The 27,845-nt window shown below is 48.9% G+C and overlaps 1 protein-coding gene across 1 annotated transcript in view; it reads right to left on the bottom strand.

The window, feature by feature from the left end:
* ALK (ALK receptor tyrosine kinase) overlaps positions 1 to 27,845 on the bottom strand; it is a 2,590,648-nt gene that overhangs the window by 526,136 nt on the left and 2,036,667 nt on the right. Inside the window, exon 8 of the mRNA XM_069233821.1 lies at positions 25,752 to 25,852. Within this exon, the coding sequence (XP_069089922.1) occupies positions 25,752 to 25,852 (101 nt within the window). The remainder of the gene's footprint in view (positions 1 to 25,751; positions 25,853 to 27,845) is intronic.

Here is a 27,845-nt window from a genome sequence, read left to right as displayed (position 1 = left end):
TGCCATATCATAACAGGAAGTCCCCCACTAGGGTGTAAATTATATGTACTATATGTACCATATGAGACTTTGAGTCTTGGTGATTGTATAAGAGGTGAAGGCTACCATGGTAATGGCTTGCAGGGGAGATACTGGGTGACCAGGAATGTGTTTTGATTAAACAACATGGCGGATCAATGTTTGCAGGCGTAGATCCAGGTGCGGAAAGAATAATGTGATGACTCCAACGACTGGCCCCTCGAATATCCCAGACCTGATCAACAAATTCGTTTTGAGGCACCCAAGAAGATATTCTGCATCCCTAGAGTCAAAATGTGTTCACCATTACCCATAGATATTCATACCCCCATCTAACTGGAAAGAGATGTCTCATCATCATTAAGGCCCCTCAACAAGCCTGCATCAATACCTGCTGATACACAAATTCATACCATTAACAAATCTTCAGGACTTCACCACTGGACACTTGAATATATCCCCACTGGGCCCAGCCTGGACTTTGTGCCTTTCGGGTTTGACCCTTAGGACAGTACAAACCTTCTGGGCGGAAGGATGTTGTGTTGCAGACTGCCCAGCTGCTGCATCCTGACTAGTGAGAGCATCCTGCGCACAGGCAGGATTCGCGGATCAGATTCCTAGTTGTCAATTAAGCTTGTGCCAGCCCTGCAGCCACCTGCTTCCAGAGAGCTGCCCACATCACAGACATGCAAAGACAGACAGTCCAATGCGATAAGAGAAGAAATAATCCTCCTGGGTTGCTGTGGCGGAATGTGGCTCAATGGAATATTTAATGTCTCTCTCTACAGAACTGTCGTTAGCACTTTTAAGCTAGTATATCTGGGACATTGCGTTGTACTAGAGAACAAACCTCAAAACCACCATTGATATTCGTATATACATCATCTCTTCCTGTAAAAGGACAACTTCCTCAGCATGGTATTGTCAATAAATTGATGAGACGTCACTGACGCCATGTACACGTGGATGGGCAAGTCCACTGGTAAGTGTGAAATGCAAGTGGCATGTAGATGTTTGCAGTCAGTGTTTAAAAACTGAGTTGTCTTACAAAATATATTAAAACACATGTAAAAACTTTTGTGTTTTTGTCAAACGCAAATAAGCGTAATATGTGAATGCTTGTTTACTATCACCTAAGAATAGTAGCAATCCGTTGGCAGCAATGCAAGGCTTGTTGTGAGAGAGTCATAAAATGTGTGCACGTGTGTGTTCATATATTTGTGTGTGCGAGTTCCCGAACAAATGTTAATGACAATAATAACCAGGGGCGGCTCCTCCGCTAGGGCGAAAGAGCATCGCTCCCCCGCCGGCAGCAGCAGCTGCAAACCCTTTAATACAAAACGATAATAAAATGTGTTTTGTAAAATTGTTTTTATTAATATTTCAGTACAAGAAAATAAACATGCCCATGTATATGAGACTTCAGGCGTCCCACCATACTGTGTGCTCTTCTCTCTGTTCCCCCCTTTCCAAAGCAAGAGTAAGAAACATCAGAGAGAAACACCTGCTAACGACCAGCCCTTTCACCCTCACATGGTGGACAAAGTCTTAAGCCCCCGGCATTTGAACAAACAAATTATAAAAACCTTACAAGAAAACAAGTGTCCAATCCCTTCAATTGTCAAAGTCGGAGTTAAAAGCCGTGGAACAGAGAGCCCCCTCCCCCAACCCGAAGGAACAGCCATAATCCCACTCAACCACCCTCCACACGTAGCTCCTATACATGAAAGAGATGCAGCGCTCGTAGGCGGGGACTACATGTTGTAAGGAACAGAAACCTGACCAGGGGGTCCCAAATAAAGTCAAACCCAATGCGCAAACCGTCCATTTTGTCGGCTAGGTGCTCCATGGTGAGGCCCCGTCATAAACTCGAAAACCACAGGGTCACTGGGGGTGGGTCTACCTTCCTCCAGAAGGACGCTAATGTGGTCTTTGCTGCCCCCAGCGGCAGGCACAAAATGGCTCGATCTCCCTGCGATTGATGTTCCAGCTCTGGGGCTCGGAGGCCCAACAGGACGTGCTCGGGTGTTGTCGGCATGGGGTAATCCAATATCTCTTTCAGATGTGAAAGGATTTCAGTCCAGAAGGGACGGATAGCTGGACAGTCCCACCAAATGTGTCTGAAGTCTCCCAGCATTCCACACCCTCGCCAACACCTGTCGGAGTCCTCGGGGTATATTTTCTTGAGCCTCTCTGGGTAGAGGTACCAGTTATAAAGGAATTTATAGTGTGCTTCCCTGGCGCCCATGGAGCGATTATGTTTGACTATATCATGAAACAGGCATTGCCAACGCTCCTCACTCACTGAAGCACACACCAGCTGTTGCCAAAAGAGGATGTGCCTAGGGGTCTGCGCTCTATGCACTGATGCCAATATGCTGTACAGTTTAGATATACTGCCCCTCTCCACTCCTTCCCGCTGCACAAAACGCTCCATCGGAAGAAGCTCCCTGGTGGCCGCCTGACGCATATATGGTAGTTAGACCCACTGCACTAGTTGTGTATAATGAAAGTGTTCGGATGGTGGAAGATTAAAATCCCTGTCAGCAGTTAGCAAACAAATGAATCTGGTCACCATGGAATATATCTGCAATCCGCAAACACCCTCCCCTCCCTCCATCGATCGAAGGGCACGCCGATTCCCCCGGAGGGAAAGCCTTGTTGAAGTGAATGGGGGTATGTGGTGAAGGGAAGGAAGTAATTGCATATGCCCTCGTCACCTTATCCCACACCTTAAGGGTGGTGGTAGTGGGGGTACTAAGGTAAACATTCTGTGGGTGTGCTTGTTAGGGCCGCCACGGGATATCCCACAGAGTCCGTCCCGTCACCGCCCTGTCCATGTGAAGCCACAATTTATCGGACTCTCGGAGGGACCACTCAGCCAAAACACGCAGCTGGGCCGCTCGATAATACCGGAGGAGGTCAGGAAGCGCCAGTCCACCAACCCCCCTGGGAGATATAAGCACTTTGTAAGATAATCTAGCCCTCAACCCTTGCCAAATAAACCTTGTGAACAACGACGGGCCTCCATGAAGAACTCCGATGGGATGTCAATGGGTAGGCTCTGAAAGAGATAAAGAAAGCGAGGAAGCATCTTCAGCTTGATGCTATTAATACACCCCAACCAGGAAAGCCAGAGGGATGACCACCTAAAGTAATCGCGAACTGACTTAAGCAAGGGAGGGTATTTGGCTCGGAACAGATCGGACACTTTCGGAACCAGCTTAACGCCCAGATAAGTGATTTCTTTTTTAGCCCAAGCAAATGGAAACATGGAGGCTATCTGGGCCATTGCAGCAGCTGGTACTGTCATATTAAGAAGATAGGATTTCCCCATGTTTACTCTAAAGCCTGCCGCCTGATCGAACAACGTCAATTCTTCTTGAATTGCCAGAAGTGACGGACGGGGATCCGTGACAAACATTAAAATGTCGTCCATGAACAGTGCAATTTTATGGTAGTAGCACCAAATTGAATGCCCGGAAAGTCGGGGCACGCTCTGATGCGTGCCGCCAGAGGTTCCACACTGAGCGCAAAGAGCAGCGGCGAAAGAGGACATCCCTGCCTCGTACCCCACGACAGATCGAAAAAATCAGACAACACCCCATTCACAAGAATACGGCATCTGGGACATGAACAGTTGCTCATTACCATTGTAATGAATTGTTCCCCGAAACCAAATCATTGCATGGTAGCCACCAGGAATGACCACTCCACTCTTTCGAATGCTTTTTCAGCATCAAGCGCCTAACAGAAGCGCTGGGACCTGTTTCTTAGCCACCTTTTCCATCAAATGAATGACCCGATGCAGGTTGTCATGCGTTTGGCGGCCCTTGATGAAGCCCGACTGATTTGGGTGAATCAGCTCCGGCATGACATCCTCTAGTCTCCTCGCCAGAATTTTAGTGTATAATTTGCCATTGAGGTTAAGTAAGGCAATTGGCCTATAAGAGGCACAGAGTTGAGGGTCATTTACCGCCTTGGGAAAAAGTGAGACCAGAGCCTCCCCCATAGATGGGGACACCACCCCTTCCCCCCTCACATGATTAAACAGTGCAGCAAGATTCCTGCCAGCTCCGCACTAAAGAACTTGTAAAAGTGGGCAGTAAAGCTGTCGGGCCGGGGTCCTTGTGCAGGGGAAGTGCGTCTATAGCCTCCTGTACCTCCTCCACTGTAAACGGTGCCTCCAGCATTTAATTTGTCTCCCCAGAGACCCACGGAAGCTGGGAACCGTCTAAGTAACTTCTCTGAATTTGAGCAGTTGGGTGGTCTGATTGATAAACACAGGAGTAGAACCTTCTCAACGCCAATGCCTTCTGCCCCTCTGAAATATGTTCCCCACGCTCTTCAGTGATTTGCCTATATAATCCTTAGCTTGCTTAATGCGCAGTTGTCTTACCAGGGGAGTGCCTATCTTGTTACCCCTGTCATAGTGAGTTTTCTGAAGCCACAACAATGCCAATTCTGCCCTATTAGTATAAATAGATTGTAGTTTACCCTTAACGGCGACCATCCTCGTCTGGGCCTGCCAGGACGGGGAGAGCTTATGGGCCCGTTCAGCTATTTTAAGTTCAGTTTTCAAAAGGCGCTGGTCCTCGGACTTTAACCTAGTGAGCGCAGACGCCAAGGAGATTCACATGCACCTGATGACCGCCTTAAAAACATCCCAAACCATAAGGGGGCGATATCAGCCACCCCCCCCATTAAGCTGGAAGTACTCTCTGATAGCTTTCCGCAGCTCAGTATGAGACACGGAGTCACAAATCGGGACATTAGGAAAGTACCAGCGCCTGGTGGAAGGCTGGGTCAGGGACCATTCCAGATTAACCTCCACAGGGGCGTGATCTGAAATAACAATCAGGTGGATGACCACAGATCTCAGAGTCTTTTGCAGCGGTTTGCTTAGAAAAACATAATCTACCCGTGAGTAAGATCAATGAGAATGGGAAAAGAAGGTGTAATCCCTCTCTGAACTTTTGAGGGCACGCCAGGCGTCAAAGAGCCGCATGCGATGTAAGGCAGATTTCACAGATCTAGTAAAAGCACCTGTCTGCGATTGCTGTGGGTGTGTCGTATCTATCGCTAAATCCCAAACTAAATTTAAATCACCCAACAAGATTATGTCACCCTCTGCATAGCCCTCCAATTCACCCAGGAATTGTATAAGAAATTGGGTTTGACCACTGTTAGGAGCGTACACAGTAGCTCCTGTACACTGTTTGCCCCCCAGGTTGCCCTTTATCATTAAATATCTGCCCTTCTTATCTTGCTTGGATTCCGCCTCCTGGAAGTGAATCGCCCTATGGAACATGAGGGCCATCCCACAGTGTTTCGTTGGTGCAGAAGCAGTAAAAATCTGGGTGAACTGTTTATGTCTCAAGTGTGTCCCTCCCCCCTCTTCAAGTGTGTTTCCTGTGGTGCAACAATATCGTAATGGTGATCGTCAAGGTATTTCCTCAACTGGGACCTCTTATTGGGGGAGTTTAACCCTTTAACATTCCAAGATAACACATTCAACATTACATCACATGAAACCAAAAGTTATTGTCAAAGCGATCTTTTGCATTTCGGGCAACCTGCCCCCGTCCCCCCAATCTACCCCACCCAGCATCCCAGAAGTTCCCCAGGCCCCCACAAGGCTCTCACCCGACAAAAAGAGATAATGGACCCAGACCCAATAGAAGAAACCCCCCCCACCGGGTCTCAGCGGCAGCAAGGCCTCCTCCCTCGCTCTCCGACTGAAGGCCCAGCGCAGCTGCCGCCTCGTCGACTGTTGTGTAGTGGCAAGCCTTGTTATGGAGTTCGAAAGCCAGGCAAAAGGGAAATGTCCAGTGATACCGTATGTTTTTTGCTCTTAAGGCCTCTGTCACAGGGCGGAACTGCTGCCCCCGAGCCAACGTCGCCAGTGGGATATCCTGATAGAGGGAGCAATGTGCCTCCTGTTGCCTCGCCCGTAAGAGAATGCGTTCCTTGACCTTAAACGATCTTAATTTGACCAGTATGTCTCTAGGCCTTCTCCCTTCGCCTGCGGCTCGGTTGCCTACTTGATGCACCCTCTCAACCCGTACTTCTGCCTGCTCCTCTCCCAAGAGAGTAGAGAAAAGGACAACCACAAAGGCCTCCAGGTCTGGCCCCTCAGAACCTTCTTCCAAACCCCGCACTCCAATGTTGTACGTGCATGCATGATTTTCCAAATCTTCGCACTTGAGCGTGGCGAGGTGGAGTTGTGCTTTGATACTCGTAATCTCACTGTCCACCGGGGCTATCTTCTGTTGCAGGTCCTGCATCTGCGACTCCAGATATAGAGTGCAGGCTCCCACTGAGTGCACATCTATCTGGAGTGAGGAGTTTCCCATTGACAGCTGCCTGAAACTTGTCCAACGTCGCCTTAAAGTTGGCAGTAAGTTCCTCCCGAAGTTCCGCCTTGAAGATGTGAAGAGAGGCCAGGAGGTCCTCTTTTGTGAGCGCCATCTCTCCTTCTTGCGATAGGCATACACTTCCCGCTCCAACTGGGGTAAAATAGTTGGAGACCCTGTTGGCCTGCGCCTTCCGCCGAGGAATATGTTCTCCCGGGGTCCGTTCACTCAGAGAGGCGCACTGCCATGGGGTCACACCAGGACACAAGTTCGCTCTCCTCCGCAGGGGTGACTCAGCTCCACACGGGGGCCGCCGCCGATCTCCTGCTCATACCACGAAGGGAGGGGGGGACCGGCACCACTCCCCCTCCAGGGGCGTGCCAGCTCCCCCACCGGGCCACCACCCCAAGTCCTCTCGAGCCTCCGCTCCTTACTCCCAGGGGCCCCTTCAATAGGCGCTGGAGACTCACTAGCTCATCCCGGCACGCCACACATAGTCTCCGTGGGCACCCTACTCATGACGCTGTCTTCAGTTCCTGACCTTCCGGGGGTAACCAGTCTCCTTGGGTCACAGCACTTCTTAGGGCCCAGCCGCTTTGCGTCTTCACTGCGAGGGCCCCCGGCAAAACAGGGGAGTCTGCCCCAACTTTTTCAGTGCTCCAGGGGGCTGGCACCTTCCCAGGGCACCATCCGTGTTCCTCGAGCCGCCGCCAGGCCACCACCACCAATAGAAGAGGGGCCGCCCCACCAGGGCCTCCGGGCCCGCACCAAACAGAGCAAACCACTCCTCCTCTTCTCCGCATGGGCTCCCCTCCTAATGGAGCCCATTCCGACTTCACGCACACCAGGCAAAGGGGAGGCCCCCCTCCTCGCCTCGCAATGCCAGCAGCCCCTGGTACCTTCACGGGGCCTCAGCCCCCGGCCGCACTCACTCTGCTCCACCTGTAGCGTCACTCCCCACACACCACAAGGTGGGCCGCTTGCCCACCCAGGCCACACAGCTCATGTCCGCTCTGCCTGGGGGACCACCCCTGGCAGGCCTCACCCCCTCCCGTGGCACCCAGTAGCTTTACCGGGCGGTGGCGACATGGCGCTCCCCCACTGCGCTCTTGGACTCATGGCCTGAGGGGGTCTTTGACGGAGCCGTCGTGATTCACCTCTGACCGGTTATGTTGTTTGGCCCCACCCCTAAACCGTGTTTAGTATTGTTTTGTAATAAAAGGGGCGGGGCCACGGACTGTGCCGAGCACTAAGGGGAGTGCACTGTGCACTCCCATCAGAGCACATGTGTGCTTGGCTGGCCATCTTAGGCCGGCCAAACACACATGCGCAGTGTATTCTCTCCAGCCCGGCACTGTGTGGCCGGGCTAGAGAGAGTATGCACAGGCTCCCAGTCTGCCTGGGGACACAGCCAATCCTGACGCTGCTCCAAGCAGCGTCAGGATTGTCTGCAGGGTAGGCTGGAAGCCTGTGCCTGCAGTCCACTCGAGGACGGAGAAGCAGAGCAGCGTGGCGCGGAATTAAGGTAAGATTTTTTTTAATTATTATTTTATTTTATTTCTTCGCCCTCCCCCGCCATGCATCTCCCCGCCCCTTTTCCCTCCCACAAGCTGCCATTGATAATAACATAAAATATTTAAACCTTGTACGCCCTTCGCGTTGCTGGGAAACATAATTTGGAAAGGATGTGTGTTTCTTCAGAATTGCCTTTTTCATACTTGAGAAGGATGAGTATGTAACACCGGGATTTGCAAGAATTGTTCTGGAGTAAAGTAGAACATTTCTTATATCACTGGAACAGAAGGAGAGGTCAGGGCTTGAACCTGAAACCTCGTCCACTACATTGAAAATGCAATGTAACCTGAAACATCGCTTCTGTGTGGTAAAAATGCAGGGTCCAGAAAAGTCCTGTTTGCTGAAAAATAAATAATTAAATTATAGAGCGATTTCTCATGACCTGCTGATTTGTAATAAGGCACAGACATGGTTCACTGACAGTGCTCTTATTGTACTGACTGCCTCTATTGGTTGGGGGGAGTGTGACTCACAGGGGCGGCTCCTCCACAATGGCGGAGGAGCGTCGCCTCCTGGCCAAGAGCCAGGAGATGAAAAATAAAACTATAGTTGACTAAGCCATCAGTGCAGGGAGGGGTGGGGTTGGGACATGGGAGGTGTGGGGGCCAGGAGGAGAGAGTGCACCCAAGTGCGCGTGTGTGTTTGGCCGGCCGTCTCAGACCGCCTAAACTCATATGCGCACTGAGCTTTCTCCAGCCCAGCTGTGTTGAACAGCTGAGCTGGAGAAACTGCACAGACCCCAGTCTGAGCGGCAGTCCGAGCCACTCAGACCAATCCTGGCACTGATTTCATGCTATGTTTAGCATGAAAGCAGCGCCATGATTGCTGGAGAGCCTGTGCCACTGTCCCATAGAATGGTGGGACACCAAGCATCAGGACCAGAGGAGCGAGGCAGCAGGAGTCGGTGGGCATGGCGGGAAAGGTAAGGCTTTTTATTATTGTTAACCCCCTCCCCGTCATTCCCCCCCACACAACCACCTTGACATTTTCAGCAGCTGCCACTGGTGACACATAGGAACACAGGCCAGAGAAGGCTTGTGAAGACAGGATGAGCAGTGGTCAGGCAGAAGTGGCGTGCAGGCTGCCAGGAGCTCTGCATAGTAAGTAAGGGGTACTGCAAAAAAGAACTGACTTCCTATGATGATGCCTAATCATGGTAAATGAGAGGCCTGGCAAGAAGAATCAGACGCCTAGATTGGACTACTATTTTTTCATGGTGCTCACACCTTCCAGCACGGAGGCACAGCAGTGCCAGGACTCATGCTGTGGGACAATCCAAACACAAATGCTGACAGGAGCAGGAGAGCCAATGACTGAAGGAGGCAGATCCAGGCTCTTCTCTAGGGTCCTGAGTAAAGGTCTGGTGAAAATCTGTGCTGAGATAACCGGGTGCTGGAATTACAGTTTCAGTGTACCCACACGGAATCCTGCCTATTAAGAGTTCAACCTGTTGAATGGGGAATACCTGTGCAGACATGAAATTGTGGTGCAGAATTTCAAAAGGTATTCCCTATTCCAAAGAGGTTTAATGTTCTCCCTAATCACCTGCTAAGAGCAGGTGGTGAACTGAAGCATTGGCTTCTCTGTGGGGTTTAAGGGGGAGGGAAGGGGGCTAGGAGAGTGTGGACGGGAAGGAGAAGAATAGTTTTGGCATAGGGGAGCCTGCACCAAATAAAAAGCTTGGCAGGGGCAGGGGGACAGGGCTTGGCTGCTGTTACTGAGATGATTTTACCAGCAGAACTTCAGGCCGGTAGAATTGGGTCTGGTGTTCCTGCCCTCGGGAAAAAAGGGTGTGAAAACACCAGGCAGAGTAGTATGGCAACCAGAGATACTGCTCCATCTGACTTGTAATGAGGCCCTCTTGAATGCTTACAGTGGAGAGATCCAAAAGGTGACTGTTTCTGTAAGAAATCAATAGCTAAAGAGAGTTGGAAGGAAGAGTTGTATGGAAAATAGGAAGAGGAACTGTGAAACACAGCAACAATCAGGGCTCAGTGGGCCCTTTGGACCTCTGGACTCCAGTGCCACCGTACCTGCTACCTCAATGGAAGCTACATCCCAGGGCCTAAAGCCAATTTCAGTATTTATTACTTTATTTATGTATAGAATACAGTACGTATGCTATAAATCACGTTAAACCTAAGAAAGGACTCTCTTTGCATGGTCTTTGTGCAATGCTGTTGGTTAGCACAAGAAGCAGGCTAGATTTGTGGCAAAATGTGCAGAAAATGTTGCTAAAATCTGCAAGAAAAGTTGCCAAAATAAAATCCAGAAATTCTGGGGAATTCATCTGTCAGTTCCTATTTCCCTAATAGGCAAAACAATCAACTGTAAACATTGCTTGTGCCTATTTTTCATCTACAGTCTGGATGTTTTTCTTAAAGAACTAAGCATGCTAGGAACTATAGTATTATATTTTCCTGTTTGTAATATATGACTACAAGCTTTGTATGCTTATTGGAACTGGCTTGAGCAAAATTACTTGCTGAAAGCATGCAAGGACAATACAGCCGGTTCATAGCTATGTTGCTTGTTATTTACTTGTAGATACCAAAAAACATATCAATGGGGGCCGGTGCATGTATTAGTTTAGCAGCATGCAGACCCTGACAGACTTAGGGTGGGTTTCCACCAATGTTTTGCCTGCTTCCCTTCATTTTTCTGACCTCCTTTTTGCTGGTTTTAGGACTTTGCACACTTTACTACTGCTGATCAGTGATAAAGGGGGTTATTCTAACTTTGGAGGAGTGTTAATCCGTCCCAAAAGTGACGGTAAAGTGACAGATATACCACCAGCCGTATTACGAGTTCCATAGGATATAATGGACTCGTAATACGGCTGGTGGTAAATCTGTCACTTTTCCGTCACTTTTGGGACGGATTAACACCTCCTCCAAAGTTAGAATAACCCCCAAAGTGCTCTCTCCCTTAAACATGGTAATATTGGCTCATACCCAAATGGTATATTTAATTTACTTATAAGTGCCTAGTAAAGTGCACTACATGTGCCCAGGGCCTGTAAATTAAATGCTACTAGTGGGCTTGCAGCACTAATTGTGCCACCCACATAAGTAGCTCCTTAACCATGTTTCAGACTTGCCATTGCAGGGCCTGTGTGTGCAGTTTAACTGCCACTTTAATTTGGCGTTTATTACACCTAAGTCACCTCTAAGGTAGGCTCTAAGTAGCCCATCGGGGAGGGTGTTGTGCAAGTATGTAGTTTTAAGTTTTACATGCCCTAATATTGAAAATCTCCTCAATTCATTTTTCATTACTGTGAGGCCTTCGGAATTCCTTAAAATACCTTTAAGCTTTAATTTCGGATTAGAAAGGAGTAGCTGCATCATGTTTCATATCTTTGGAATTATAATGATCAATCCTCTTTACTGGTAAAGTCAGATTTAACATTACTACTTTAGAAATGCCACTTGTAGAAAGTAGGCATTCCTCTGCTCTTACTGCTTTGTGTGCCTTACGACCTGTCTTCAAAACATGACTGGGCTGGGTGACAGATATCCTTTGTGCATTTCTTCCAGACAGCCACACAGGAACACTAGACGTAGCTCAGTACACTTCTACATACATCTGCACTCTGATAGCCCTTACTGGGAATGAAGGGATGGGGTTCATACTTCCACTTCAAACGGTAGTGGCCTGGCCCTACACAAAGGACTGATTACCCTCCAGAGATAGCCTGACAGAGGGAACTGGGTTGAAAGGGATACTGGGGCACTTCAAAGCCGTTCTTTGAAGTCTCCCCCACTTCAAAGTCATATGTGGGTATAAGTACTGGGTCTGTGACCCCACCAAATCAGACACTTCTCGACCCACAACTGGACTCTGTCAATAAAATTGCTGTGCTGCAGCAAGGACTGTTACTCTTCTGGACTCCTGACCTGGAAAGACTGCTTTTCTGTTGCACGGCCCTGCTGCCCTCAGATCCTGCTAAGGGAGAGTTGGACTCTGCTGTGCTCCAGAAGTGATCCCCAAGGACATGTTGGCTTGTGTCATGCTGCTTGAGACTCAGGGACATCTTAGTCTTTATCCTTGCTCCTGTACCTGGGTCCCCTGGAAGTGGCACCAGAGACTTGCAACAGAGAGATCAATGCGTCTCCTGTCTGCGTGTAGCAGAACTGGTGCCTCGATCAGGTTGCAGGAGTAAAATTGGCATATTGCTCTGGGAACCGCTGTATTGGCTTGAGAAACTGACGCATCGGAACCGGGCTTTACCGCCGCAGAAGTCTATTGACGTCAAATGCATGGGAAAACCTGGTGCATTGCACTTTGAAACCCATTGCATCTGGGCTCCAGCGCTTGTCTTCGGAACTGGCGTAGTGCCATCACTGCGTGGGACAGATCGTCGCATCGCCATCCCTGTGATGGCCCAATCGATGTATCTCTACACACATCTCACCGTTCTGACCAGGAAAGGTACTCTGTTTCCCGGGGCCTGCGTGGGTCCTGTAGCCTCCCTATGCTCCATCGCAGTCAGAGTCAGCCCAAACTTTGACTTTGCCCCGGTCCAGCGTGACCTAAAGTAACCCCAAAGAGAGCTATTTGATTCTATACTCTATTTTGCATTTATTCTTTTAAATTAATATCTTGGCTTCTACCCATTGGATTTTTGTTGTCTTAATCTTATTTTATTTATACAATCATCATTTTGTCTTCTAACCTGATGTGGAGGCTTTTTGTGGCGTTTTCACTATGTTGTTGTCTGAGTTATTGACAAATACTTCACACGTTGCCTTCTATGTAAAGCCTACCTCCTCTGTGCCATGCTACCCTGGGATGAGTAGAGGATAATTTAAGTTGTGTTGTGACTTACCCTGAATAAGATTGTGGTCCCTACTTTGACAGGGTGCACACCTCTGCTAAATAGAGACCCAATTTCTAACATTGGTGATCAGCGGCACGGATGGGGCTTGGGTTTGTGCAGTGCCATACAGTTGATAGGTGTACACTGCCCATCCACATTTAAGGTTTAAGGCTATTTTGCATTTTTCCTCTGAATTCTTTCCCTGCTTTGCTTTTTAGATACATCCTATACTTCATATCTCTGGCTGGTTTTTCAAGTGGAGTCATGTAATTTGAGCTGACCAAGCTAGAGGTTTATACAGTTAACCAGTTGAAAACCTTCTGCACGGAGATGGGGATACCTGCCCGGGGGACTACCAAGAAGGTGGAGTTTCAAATGGTGCTGAGAGCCTGGGCAGAGGCCTGCTCCCAAGAGACGGATGAGTTGGAGTAGCCTTCAGAGGAGCTATCTACTGCAGTTGAGGGGGAAACCCTTGGATTTATGCCCCCTGTGAGAGCAGGAAGCAGTGTCTCCAATCATGGCCTGTACCCAGAGGAGAAGAGAGAGAATTCCAGCTGCAGTGTGCAAAATTGAAAATGGAGGCTGAGGAGAGGAAGGCTGAGGCTGCAAGTGCCTTAGCTGAGAAGAAACTTTTGTTGGCTCATGATCTGAGTCTAGAAGAACTGATACTTACGGCCAGGCAGGTGAATTACAGCAGTGATTATGGCAGCATAAATGCAGTACCTGAAAGAGATAAGAAGGTTTGTATGCCCAAGGATTTGGTGCTCAGTTATGTGGTGGGAGATGACATTGATAAGTCTTTTTCTGCTTATGAATTTCCGCTGAAGGTACACAGGGTTCCTGAGGAGTACTGAGGGGCAGGGCTGTGGAAACACATGCCAACACTTGGAAGGGACGCACTTCTAATATTAGAAGTAGGGGACCAAGCCAAGTACACGCTCATGAAAACTATCTTACTTGCCAAATTTGGACTGACCCCTGAGAAGTATCACCAAAGATTTAGGGAACGTCAAAAGCATCCCAACCAATCCTGGCTAGATTTCATTGATTACTCAAGGCACTGAATGGCTGGGTAAAGGGCAGCAAAGATAATGATTATGTTGGGTTGTACAGTTTAATCATGAGCGAGCACATGCTCAGTTTCTGTTTTACACAATTGCACAAGGACCTAGTAGCCAATAAGCTGACTGACCCCCCAGGAAGCTTGATGAGGTGGCGGACCTCTGGGCGAGCACCAGAGGGTCCAAAAAGGTATTTGGGGTGTGGGGGGGGCACCCACAAAGGTGGTCAGGGTTCCCAACAGGAGAAAGAGGGGGGAGAAAAGCTTAAAAAACAAGGAGCTCTCAAAAGACCCCACCAAAATAATTCCCAAGGGAGTGGAGAAAACCAATCCCAGTCTGATTCTAAAAAGGAAGGGTTATTTGACCTTAAAGAAGGGAGGTTTGTACCCCAATGTACAGATTGAAATAAATATGGTCACTCTAAGGGTGACTCCAAATGTCCCAAGAGGGCACAGCCCCCCACCAATGGGCAGACACTTTGGTTGGCGAGTGTAGCACTCAGGGAGGAGGTAGTCCCAGCTAGTTATGGGGAACAGATAGAGGTAACCCTAGTGCCCTTGGGGGACAGACAAATGGTGCCAAAGCTCACATGCCTGCAAATATTTCCAAATATAGGCAGTGGGTCACCATTAATGGGCAACGGGTGGAGACTCTACAAGACACGGAAGCCAGCATAATAACTGTCCAGTGTCATCTGGTATCTACAGAGCAGGTCTTACCAGACACGTTACACCAAGTCATAGTTGACGTCAATCGTGAGAGCAATCTACTACTGGGTCTGGTTCCCTTTGAGTGGGGGAGGTCTCAGGTTCTCTGAAAGTTGTTGTTAGCCCTGCGATGTCTGTAGCTTGTCTGTTAGGCAATGACCTGGAACACACAACCTGGAGAGAAGTACAGTTCAGGTCTCACTGTGAGATGATGGGATTGCCTGATGGGGTCTGCATGACCACACAAGCAATGGCTGCCTAGAAAGAGAGTCCAGAAGTCTGGAGCCTAGAACAATGGCCAAGATAGATGCCAAGGAGAGGGGCAATGGGTGCCAAAAACCGGTCCCTGAAGTTCCTGTGGTGGAAGTTGACTGGGTACATGAGGAGGAGGGCCCGAGCCAACTGGGGAAGACATTGCTGCTGTCAGTGACCTACCTGAGATTGCTAGCTAGCAGGATGAAGGTGGGCCCACCAAGGAGGAATTTTGCCAGGCGCAGACAGAGTGTCCCACTCTTGAGGGCTTGAGGCTCCAGGCTGCAGCCCAAGCAGCTTGTGAAGCCTTTGGGGATCACCTCATCTATTGGGAGAGCGATCTTCTTTACAGTGAGCTTAGGGTTCTTGGTGCTGGGGAAGCCCATGTACTGGAGGTCCCACAGTGTTGCCGAACCTTCCTACTGGGCCTGGCTAACAACTTACCCCTGGCAGGACAACTAGGGCAAGACAAGACATTTGCCAGGCTTGTCTTCCAGTTCTATTGGCCTCAAATGAAGACAGCCTCAGATGCATTCTGCAGGTCCTGTACCTCCTGCCAGGCCAATGGAAAAATCAGAGAAAAAGCACAAGGTTCCCTTGATCCCACTACCCATCATTGGCACCCTCTTTGAAAGGGTGGGTATCAACATTAGAACTTGGGACCACAAAATAGCTCTAGGAAACAAGTTTGCCCTGGTCTTGGTGGACCATGCCACCCACTACCCAGAGGCAATCCCTGTGAAGTCAGTGACTGTACTCATGGTTGCGACAGCTCTGATGGGGATCTTTACCCATGTTGGGTTCCCCAAAGAGGCAGTGTCAGACAGAGGCACTAACTTCAAGTCAGCGTACCTGAAGTTCATGTGGGAAAAATGTGGTGTGACTTACAAGTTACACTTATCACCCCCAAACCAATCACCTAGTTGAAAGATTCAACAAGACTTCGAAAGGCATGTTTACGGACCTGCCTGAGCCCATGAGGTGTAAGTGGGATGTTCTCTTGCCATCCCTTCTCTTTGCCTACAGGGAGGTGCCACAGAAAGGAGAAGGGTTCAGTCCCCTTGAACTCCTCTATGAGCACCCTATTAGGGGACCTCTTAGCCTTCTCAACGAGGAGTGGAGGAAAGTTCCAAAGAAACCCCTGCAGGATGTGGTCAGCTACATGCTGGCCATTCGCAACAGATGCGCTGCGTCTGTAAGAAGGGTAAAACCAACCTAGATGACAGCCAAGAGGTGATAAACACTGGTACGACCAGAAAGCCACACTGGTGGCGTTTCAGCCTGGCCAAAAGGTATGGGTCATGTAACCAGTAGAGCCCTGAGCTCTCCAGGACTGCTGGACTGTCCCATATCAATCAATCAATCATTCGTATTTATAAAGCGCGCTACTCACCCATAAAGGGTCTCAAGGCGCTGGTGGGGGGGGGTCAGTGCTCGAAGAGCCAGGTCTTGAGCTGCTTTCTGAAGGAGAGGTGATCAGGTATGGCGCGAAGGTGGCTGGGCAGAGAGTTCCAGGTCTTCGCTGCCAGGAAAGAGAAGGATCTTCCTCCGGCGGTGGCTTTGCGGATGCGGGGTACAGCTGCCAGGGCCTGTCCGGTCGAGCGTAGAGTGCGCGGAGGAGTGTAGAAGGAGACGCGGTTGTTGATGAGTTTGGGTCCGAGGTTGTGAAGGGCTTTGTGTGAGTGGGTAAGGAGTCTGAAGGTGATCCTCTTGTTGACTGGGAGCCAATGGAGTCTCTTTAGGTGTACGGAGATGTGGTGGTGGCGGGGTATGTCCAGGATGAGTCGTGCGGCAGCGTTCTGGATCCGTTGGAGTTTCCTCTGCAGCTTGGTGGTGATGCCGGCGTACAGAGTGTTCCCGTAGTCCAAGCGGCTGGTGACGAGGGCGTGGGTGACGGTCTTCCTGGTGTCGGTGGGGATCCAGCGGAAGATTTTGCGGAGCATGCGGAGGGTGTTGAAGCATGCCGAGGTCACCGAGTTAACCTGTCTGGTCATGGAGAGGGATGAGTCCAGGATGAAGCCGAGGTTGCGTGGGTGGTCGGTGGGTTGGGGAGTGCTGCCTAGGGCGGGGGCCACCAGGAGTCGTCCCATGCGGTGGGAGTAGGGCCGAGGATGAGGACCTCCGTCTTATCTGTGTTCAGTTTCAGCCGGCTGTCTTTCATCCAGTTCGCTACTTCCTTCATGCCGTCATGTAGTCTGGTCCTTGCTGAGGTGGGGTTGTTGGTGAGGGATATGATGAGCTGGGTGTCGTCGGCGTAGGATATGAGATCGAATCCGTGTTTGCGATGTTCGCCAGGGGGGTCATGTAGACGTTGAAGAGAGTGGGGCTGAGGGAGGATCCTTGGGGTACGCCGCAGATGATCTCCGTGGCTGTGGATCTGAAGGGGGGCAGGCGGATTCTCTGAGTCCTTCCGGAGAGGAAGGAGACGATCCATTCCAGGGCCTTGCCTCTGATGCCGGCGTTGCTGAGGCGGCGTATCAGGGTGCGGTGGCAGACCATGTCGAAGGCTGCAGAGAGGTCCAGGAGTATGAGGGCCACGGTTTCTCCCTTGTCGGTCAGGGCTCTGATGTCGTCCGTGGCTGCGATGAGGGCGGTTTCGGTGCTGTGGTTGGCCCTGAAACCGAACTGTGTGGGGTCGAGGGAGTCGTTGGTTTCCAGGGCTGTGGTGAGTTGAGCGTTGACGATTTTCTCAATCACTTTGGTGGGGAACGGTAGGAGAGAGATGGGTCGGAAGTTTTTGAGTTCGGTGGGGTCTGCTGTGGGTTTCTTTAAGAGGGCGTTGAGCTCTGCGTGTTTCCAGCTCTCCGGGAAGGTGGCGGTGGTGAGGGAGGCGTTGATGACGTCTCGGAGGTGCGGTGCGATGATGTTGTCGGCCTTGTTGTAGATGTGGTGCGGGCAGGGGTCCGATGGGGATCCGGAGTGGATCGAGTTCATGACGCGGGTGGTTTCCTCGGTGGTGGTTGGGCTCCAGGTGAGGATGGTGGTGATGTCGGTGGCGGGTTCCGGGGGGGGGGTTCGCATTGGCGGTCGTGAAGCTGTTGTATATATCGGTGATCTTGTGGTGGAAGAAGGTTGCGAGGGAGTCGCAGAGGTCTTGTGAGGGAGGGATGGAGTTGTTTTCTGTATCCGGGTTGGAGAGCTCTTTGATGATGCCAAATAGTTCCTTGCTGTTGTGGGCGTTGTTGTCAAGTCTGTTCCGGTAGGCCGTTTTTCATGCGGCGCGGAGGTGTTGGTGGTGTTGGCGGGTGGCGTCCTTGAGAGCTGACATGTTCTCCTCGGTCTGGTTGAGGCGCCACTTCTTCTCGCGGGCGCGGCATTCTTTCTTGGAGTCCTTGAGGTCGGGGGTGAACCAGGAGTTTTTCTTGTGGTTGTTGGTGTTAGCTTGAGTCTTCAGGGGGGCCAGGAGGTTGGCGCAGTCGGAGATTCAGCTTGTGAGGTTGTTGGCGGCTTCGTTGGGGTCGGTGGTGTTGGTGGGTGGGTTCTGGGAGAGGGTTGATGCGAGCTGTTCAGTGGTGATACGATTCCAGTGTCTTCTTGGTGGTTGCTGGGTGTGGTGATGCATGGTGGTCTTCTTGAAGCTGAAGTGGACACAGCTGTGGTCCGACCAGGTGAGTTCGGTGGCGTGGCTGAAGGTGATGTGTTTGCTGGAGGAGAAGATGGGGTCGAGCGTGTGTCCGGCGTAGTGGGTGGGGGTGTTGACTAGCTGTTTCAGTCCCAGGTTGGCGAGGTTGTCCAGTAAGGCGGTGGAGTTGTTGTCGGTGAGGTTCTCCAGGTGAAAATTGAGGTCTCCTAGGAGGATGTAGTCGGTGGACGAGAGTGCGTGAGGGTTGACGAAGTCTGCGATGTCTTCGCTGAACTTAGTGCGAGGTCCTGGTGGTCTGTACATGAGGGTGCCTCTGAGGGTGGTCTTGGGGTCGCTGTGGATCGTGAAGTGGAGATGTTCGGCGTCGGGGAGTGAGTCGTCGGTGTGGGTCGAGATGCGGATGGAGCTTTTGTGTGCGATGGCGATGCCTCCTCCGGTGCGGTTGGTGCGGTCTTTCCGGATGATTTTGTAGCCGTCGTGGGATGGCTATGGCGATGTCGGGTGTCGAGGAGGGGTTCATCCAGGTCTCGGTGAGGAAGGCGATGTCAGGGTTCGTTGAGTTGATGAGGTTCCACAGTTCGATGGCGTGCCTGTGGACGGATCGGGTGTTGACCAGGATGCAGTGGAGATTGCGAAAAACTGCGGGAAAAATCGGCGAAGCCGGAGAACGGCGAGGGGGCCAAAAGTGGACAAGAGCTGTGGAAAAAGAGGCAAAAAGCGAGGCGAGGGCCAGAGAACAGCGAGAGGGCCGGAGAGAAAAACAACGGGGGTGAGAGAAACGTGGCAGGGGGACCGGGCACTCACGGGGGGTCAGGCACTCGGGTTACACGGAAGAAAACGGGGAGAAATCAATCACTCAAGCCAGTCACACGGGGCAAGCACTCGATATGAGATCAAGGAGAGGAAGGGGGAGGTCACCTACCTGGTGGACCTTCAGACCCGTAGGAACCCCATAGGGGTGCTCCATGTAAACAGATTGAAGCCTCACTTTGAGAGGTCCAAAGCGAGCATGCTCCTGGTGGCAGTGGAAAAGGAGAGTGAACCCATCCCTGACTTCCTCTCTGTGCAGAAACACGTTAGGTCAGTGGAGGGTGTCAACTTGTCTGCCACACTGACTGTAGAACAAGGTGAATGTTACCAGTTACTGGGGCAGTTTGCCTCACTGTTTTCACTCACCCCTGGACTCATTCATCTGTGCGTCCATGACATTGATTCGGGAGACAGTCCCCCTGTAAAGAACACAATTTACAGGTTGTCAGACTGGGTGAGAGCCAGCATCCAGTAGGAAGTCTCCAAGATGCTAGCTTTAGGGATGATTGAGCCCTCAAACCGTCCCTAGTCCAGCCCAGTGATTATGGTAGCAAAAGTGGTCCCACTGGGCACAAAATAAAAACTCAGTTCCTGTATGGACTACAGAGGCCTCAATTCCATCACGAACACCCAACCCCAGAGTTGATTGGCCCATTGACAGGCTGGGCACTGCCAAATTCCTTGGTTCTTTTGATTTGACATAGGGTAATGGCAGATCTCTCTGACTGAGGGAGTCAGAGAGAGGTCAGCATTCTCAACCCCAGAGGGTCATTACCAATTCTGGGTGATGTCCTTTGGTTTGAAAAATGCCCCTGCTACCTTCCAACAATTGGTTAACAGGGTCCTGGCTGGGATGGAGACATTTTCATTCATTATGGAAAAATTGCAGGTTGTAGTAACAACTGTGAACCTTAGATTCCTACTCTTCGTAAACTTGGGATTAACCAGGTACCAGAGTTTCCCATTAACCATTCACCATTAACCGGCTCATTTAAAAATAGGTCCAGAGGGGAGGTTAAGATGTATTTGAGTTAAAAATTCATTAACTGTAGTAAACGTTTGAACCTATTTCTATCATGGTAAGGGGCGCACAGTTGTTTGGCAGCTCTTTTGCTATTCGGAAAGGGGGAGGTGGGTTGTGGAGCGGTAGAGCGGAAAAGCAGGGCGGAAGAAAAGAGCTCTCTTCATCGAGGGCAGAACAAAATGTTCCTTGATCACCCAGTGTATATGTTTATACTTCCCAGTTGTTCCTATAGAAAGGCAGTTTTGACCTATAACTGACGGATCAGTGTATATTTTACTATTTATTCTAAAAAACCTCCTCTGCCAAAGTTAGAGGCACTTTTTCTATTATCGAAAAGTGGAGCCGAGGAACAGGTACATTTTACTTTTACAAAAAACCCTCCTTTCTCTTCATTAAGGTCCTACCATTTAGTAATAAGTATGCCCCTTTTTAAAACCACTCTTCCTGGCCCCTCCCGCATTTACTTGTAAGTAGTAAACGTACATGTGTAAGGATCTCCCTGTAGAAAAAATAGGGTAGGTGGAGGTTTAGATTTACACTCATAGCATTTTGTTACTATTGTAATACTACTAAACATAGTACAAAATGCAATTTGTGATTAGGCCAATAAAGGTGGTTTATGGAGTTGGTCTTCTACAAAAAGATTAAATGTCACTATATGTATCCTGAACACCGTGGTTGCTGCCCTAGTCTTGTAATATGCAAATCATTGTGATGTGATATTTCTAGTCCAACTAGACCTAGCCACAACCTCAACAGGTAAATAAAATAAATAAGAAATACACAGAACATTGACATTCCCTTAGGAGAGAAGACAATTTTAGGGAAAGGAAAAACATACATAAAGGGAATAGGCCAATTGGCTGACAATGGTGGCAGCTGGATAGGGTGACCACCTCCTTCTGTTTCATACAGAAATTGTGTTCAGTCCCAGGCATTTGTGTGAAAGCCTAATACATTTTGGGTGTTTTAGTCTAATTTTGTTTCCATTGAACTAATTAGACAAATAGACCTGAAGTCAGTGATTTGTAGCTGAAAAGTTCAGAACTAGAAACAGTGTCTGTGACAATCTGGATGGTCCTGGTCACCCTACAGTTGGACGAGATGAAAGGTCAGGACACTGGACACTGTGTTAAGAGCCATGCTTTGTATAAAGAGTAACATATATTGACCTAACATAATTATGTGCATCAAGTACTAATATTGCATTCATAAAAAGTGGTTGCAAATTGCACATTGACCTTTTGTGAACGTAATAGCATTTTGTGAAACAAACTTCGTAAAAACAGGTCATGTCACAAAATACTGAATTGCAGGAGGTGGCAGAGTGACTGCCTAATTATTAATGGTTAGGCAGGTCACAATTTGTTACCTCTTACAATTGACAGTAATCTCAAGGTTTGCGGCCTGCAAGGGACAGCAGATCACCATGTCTGCGCATGTGTCTAGAATAAGAAAACTGAGTTAAAAAAAGGATTATGTTTTCAAAATGTTTCACTGCAATCTTCATGAAACTTTTTTTGAAATTCCACAAAGGGGAGAGGGTGCAAGGGGGACTCCTTCCCAATTACAATTCAGATACCCACTCCGCAGGACACACACTCGACCCTATTTTCTCTGCCAGCAATCACGTCTCCTTCAGCCACACCACCAAACTCCACTGGACAGATCACCACTGCATCCAGTTCTCCTTCAAGAAACCCACAACATACCACCACCCACAACAGATCCCCCACTGCAGTTGGAACAAGGTCAACGAAGACCAACTTATCGCGACCCTATCCCGGAACCCACCCATCAACACCACCGACACTGATGCAGCTGCCCGCAATTTCAGGCAATGGGTCCACACCTGTGCCAATACTCTTGCCCCAATCAAGAATCCCTCCAACAGACGCACCGACAGAAAGGCCTTCTGGTTTAACGCCAACCGCCCCGAATCTAAGCAAACCTGCCAAAGACTTGAAAGAAAGTGGTACCAAGATCAGACTCTGGACAACCACACAGCCTTCAAAAGCGCCATCCGCAGACACCACCAACTCATCCAAGCTGCTAGGAGAACCGCCTTCAAAGACCGAATCAACAACGCACACAGCCACAAGGAGCTCTTCAACGTTGTGAAGGAACTCTCCAACCCCAGCTCCAATGCCAACGACATCCCGCCATCCCAAGACCTCTGTGACTCCCTAGCCTCCTACTTCCACCGCAAGATTGCAGACATCCACAACAGCTTCAGCACCCAGACCCCCCCCCCCCCGGCAACCACCAACACCATAGATTCACCTCCGACCAACCTCCTGCTCTCCTGGACCCCCATCAACGACAAAGACACCATCAAAATCATGAACACCATCCACTCCAGCGTTCCATCTGACCCCTGCCCTCACCACATCCTCAACAAAGCAAGCTTCGTCATTGCACCCCAAGTACGGAAGATCATCAACAGCTCCTTCGAGTCCGCCACCATCCCGGAAATCTGGAAACACGCTGAGATCAACGTCCTCCTCAAAAAACCCAAGGCGGACCCAAGGGACCTCAAGAACTTCCGGCCTATCTCCTTGCTCCCCTTCCCGGCAAAAGTAATTGAGAAGGCTGTCAACAGACAACTAACCCGCTTTTTTGAGGAGAACTGCACCCTGGACCCTTCCCAATCCGGATTCCGTGTCAACCACAGTATCTAAACCGCCCTCATCGCCACCACCAATGACATTAGAACCATACTGGACAGCGGCAAAACTGCGGCCCACATCCTCCTGGACCTCTCGGACGCTTTCAACACCATCTGCCACCACACCCTACGCTCACACCTCAGCAATGCAGAAATCCGCAACAGAGCCCTGGACTGGGTCACCTCCTTTCTCACCGGCAGAACCCAGAGAGTCCACCTCCCCCATTCCACTCGGAGGCCACCGAAATAATCTGCGGCGTACCCCAGGGTTCGTCCCTCAGCCCGACCCTCTCCAACATCTACGTGGCCCGCTCGCTAACATCGCCGATCCCGCAATATCATCTCATACGCAGACGACACCCAGCTGATCCTCTCCTTCACCAAGGACTCCGCCAAGACCAACCTCCACGAAGGAATGAAGGCCATTGCCAAATGGATGAAGAGCAGCTGCCCCAAACTCAATTCCAACAAGACGGAAGTCGTCATCTTCACTCAACTCTCTCCGTATGGGATGATTCCTGGTGGCCTGCCACTCTCGGAGCCGCTCTGACTCACACCGGCCACGCACGCAACCTAGAATTTATCTTGGACTCCTCATTATCCATGACCCAGCAAATCAACGCCCTCTCCTCCTCCTGCTTCAACACCCTCTGCATGTTCCGAAAGATCTGCAAATGGATCCCCACCGAAACCAGAAGAACAGTCACCCAAGCCCTCGTAAGCAGCAAACTGGACAACGGCAATACCCTCTATGCAGGAACCATGGCCAAACTCCAGAAGAGGATGCAATGCATCCAGAATGCCTCCGCACGCCTCATCCTGGACATCCCTCGCACAGCCACATCACAGACCACCCGAGAAACCTGCAGTGGCTCCCAGTCAACAAGAGAATCACCTTCAAACTCCTCATCCACGCTCACAAAGCACTGCACAACACCAGAATACCTCAACTGACGGCTCTCCTTCTACACCCCGACCTGGCATCTCTGCTCCACCGATCTTGCCCTCGCAACTGTCCCACACGTCCGCACAACTACAACAGGCGGTAGATAATTCTCGCACCTTGCTGCCAAAACGTGGAACACTCTTCCCACCCACCTGCGCCAGACCAAAGACCTCCTTACCTTCAGGAAACTTCTCAACACCTGGCTGTTCGAGCAGTAGCAGCACCTTCTTCCCTCCCCCTCCTCAGCACCTTGAGACCCTCATGGGTGAGTAGTGCGCTGTACAAATTCCTGATTAATTGATTGAGATACCACCGACTTTGAAGGGTCGGTATCTGTTCAATGGCTTGAGATGACAACTACATTCACAAACAGTTGATATATACCTTTTTTACTTGTAAACATGAGGTGGACTCCCTTCCATTCGCCCCTCTATTTGTGATTTAGACAGGGGTGCAAAAGCCCTTCTACAAGAATTTTACAACTCATAAAAGGGCTTTTGTACATAAAGAAAAGCCTTTTTGCAGTCGCAAACCTTGTGATTTTATGAATCACATTTTGCAATAATAAAAGGGCTTTGTACAAGGTTAAAATACCCATTAAACCCAGTGTGTCCTTCTAAATGGCATGCCTTTTAAAGATTCAATAGCTGGTACCAGAGCTAACATGTCAGAGGATTCCATATATTGAAATGTACGCTGTTGTTTTAAATATGAGGTTCCACCAATGGCACAATGAATTACACAATAGGAGATTACTACAGAGGACGAACGATGCATGAGACCAGATTTAACCACCCCAAACATTGGGAGCTTAAAAAAGACAAACAACGTGAATACTTAGGGGCTGATTTAGATTTTGGCAGAAGAGCTACCCGATCACACCGGTGATGGATATCCAATCCGCCGAAATCTAAATCCCACAGGATATAATGGGACTTAGATTTCGGCAATGGGATGGATATCCATCATCACTGTGACAGAGTAAGTCATCCGCCAATATCTAAATCAGGGCCTTAATTGCCTTCCTTCTCGTTACTCATTCTTCCTTACCATTTGATATCCACCACCTTTACCTCTTCTCTCGTCCTCTATTTCTTTCTTACTCTTTCATTCCTCAATTTTTTCCTTCTCAATTTACCCTTCCTTGCTTTCTTTCCTTCCACCTTACTTCTCTTTACTCTCTCCCTCGTTCTCTGCATCATTGCTTCCACTAGTGTGTTATATCTTCCATCCTTTCTCTATTTATTCTGCTTTCTTTCTTTTGCACAACGTTAGTTCTTTGCATGCTTTCTTTTTTATTTTGAGGACTTCTGCTCTTTATCAACATTTCTCTAAACATTAACACAAAAAAAACATAACCAAATTGGAGCTCTTTTTTTATGACTCTAATGGCTTCCTGGCTTCCCGATGGGCCTGCGTATATATGCTTTTGATCTCATTAGGTTAGTTTTCTGCGATGAGAAGTGATGAGTAACAAAGTGATGGTGAAGTGCATAGCGTTTGTGATAGTATTTCCTGCTGAAAAAAAGGGATGAGTACTTCTGAGTTTTTTATTATTTCAAGAGTAACCTTGCAGAATTATCTTGTGAACCTTTAGCTTCTATCTGGGGAAATGTGGTGACAAATACACTATTTTGCCCTCTATGTTTTCAGAATGTTCTCAAGGAGGGGTCAGAGGAGGTATCCCTCCACTTACAAACTGTGCCAGCTGCCACTGGCCAACGGGTAAAATGGGGATGGCAGCTTCTAACTCTGGTAACCCTAATCTACTGGTGAAGAGATGAGTAAAATGAATGAACTAGCACAACAGCGAACCCCATGTTCTGGGCACTCCAGTGACATTCAACAACCATAAGTCAAATGACTGAGGAAGGACCGGTAGATTACCCTGGCATGTGAGATACTATGTACAGTGTGACAAGCAAGACTTACCTCACACAGTGAGTTTTTCATTGGGGCTGGAAACAATGGACTCGTCGAGCTGATGGTCTCATCCACAGGGTACTCACTGGTGTTCAGCAAGAGAGCATGGCCTGGAGAACAACAGACAGAACACAGTTAAGATCAACAAACTTCAGCGAAGAATCATATTTCCGAAGATCACAGCAGCAATTTGGACAATAACCCATAAAATACCTCCAAATTATATTAGCAACGACCACTGTAGATGGAGTGCAGTGGGCAAACGTGTGCACGCATTGCACCCATCACATTTCATTTGAGTGTGATGCTCCAGGAGTGAAGGGTTTATTGCTCATTGTGCCATAGGACCCAAGCTGCACTTCACTGATGAGGCCCAGCAAGAGTGAAACCTCTCTAGGTTTAGTTGTGCTCCAGCTCACAGGGAAATGGCCTGTCAGTTTCAGCTGGACTGTTCTTTTTGGAGTTGAAGACTGACTTGGATCTGGCTGGTCCCTGTTTTGAATGGTGCACTGGGCAAAACATTGATGGGCTATTATGCGGCCTCAACTATTGACATTGACCGACACTTTCGTAAGCTTTCAACCAATCCCCTTTAGTTTTTTTTTCATATCAGAGGTGTGCGTCAAATGCAAAACACTGGATAAACCGTAAGAAAGTATTTGTGCTAAAGCAGCCACCCCTATCTCAGAGATTGTGTCTTATTCCAAATCCTTCCATTCGAAATCCTAGTTTAGAGAAAAAAACATGGCAGTTTTAAATAGCGTGGTATGGGCATAATGGACTCCACTCTTCTTGTACTAGGTGATAGTGCATCAAAATTCTGTTCCAGAAAATGAAATATTGTCAGAATCAATGCTATGTTATTCAGAGCACTTTCAATATGGATCTCGTTCTTTCAAACACTATGTAATTGAGGGTGTTACGCCAAATATGCCAGCAGGAGTGATGCTGTAATACACCAGAGTTCTGCTCGATATGCCAGCTTGTTGGGATGATCACTCATGTTTTAATAGACAAGGGAGACTCTCTGCACCATGGGGCTGTGTAAGAAAGCTATTCATTGTGTCTGCACGCCAGGGTGTTTTTTCTAGGTACTAGAACAGGGACAGATTACTAATTTCATTATCCTTAAATTACTGATCTAATATACTTAATTCACAGATAGCAGCTATTCACCATGTTACGGGTTCTGCACAATACTAAAGTGCACATTGTTCCTGTAGAAAAGCACCATTGCCATACTGCTAGCACAGGTGTTTTAAATAAAAATTATTAACGAGTGCTCGTGTATTCTGAATAATGGATTTGTGCAGAAAATATAATAATGTAGAAAATAATGCACGCATTTGAAAATGTGATTACGAGGAGTGTCTGCCAATGTTCATGAAGTGTACTTACTAGTGGATTAATATTAAGAAATGTTGGCTATATGTTTGACTAATGTAGTAATACGTTGTTGGACCTGGCTTTTTGACAGGGTCATCCCCAAACTTTCTGCCTCCTTCCTCCAATTTTTTCTGACCTGTTGTTGTTGGCTTTTGACCTCTGGGCACTTTACCACTGCTAACCAGTGCTAAAGTGCATATGCTCTCTGTATAAATGGTACTATTGATTGGTTTATCCATGATTGGCTATTTAATTTACTTATAAATCCCTAGTAGAGTGAACTATATGTGCCTAGGGCCTGTAGATTAAATGCTGCTAGTGGGCCTGCAGCACTGGTTGTGCCACCCACTTCAGTAGCCCCTTAACCCTGTCTCAGGCCTGCCATTGCAAGGCCTGTGTGTGCAGTTTCACTCTCACTTCGACTTGGCATTTAAAAGTACTTGCCAAGCCTAGAACTCCCCTTTTTCTACATATAAGTCATCCCTAATGTGTGCCCTAGGTAACCCCTAGAGCAGGGTGCTGTGTAGGTAAAAGGCAGGGCATGTACCTGTGTAGTTATATGTCCTGGTAGTGTAAAACTCCTAAATTCGTTTTTACACTACTGTGAGGCCTGCTCCCTTCATAGGCTAACATTGGGGCTGCCCTCATACACTGGTGAAGTGGCAGCTGCTGATCTGAAAGGAGCAGGAAGGTCATATTTAGTATGGCCAGAATGGT

This window comes from Pleurodeles waltl, chromosome 5, assembly GCF_031143425.1.
Source record: "Pleurodeles waltl isolate 20211129_DDA chromosome 5, aPleWal1.hap1.20221129, whole genome shotgun sequence".
Classification (NCBI taxonomy): Eukaryota; Metazoa; Chordata; class Amphibia; order Caudata; family Salamandridae; genus Pleurodeles; species Pleurodeles waltl.
The sequence above is the reverse complement of the archived record's forward strand: the minus strand, read 5'-3'. Positions and strand labels throughout refer to the sequence as shown.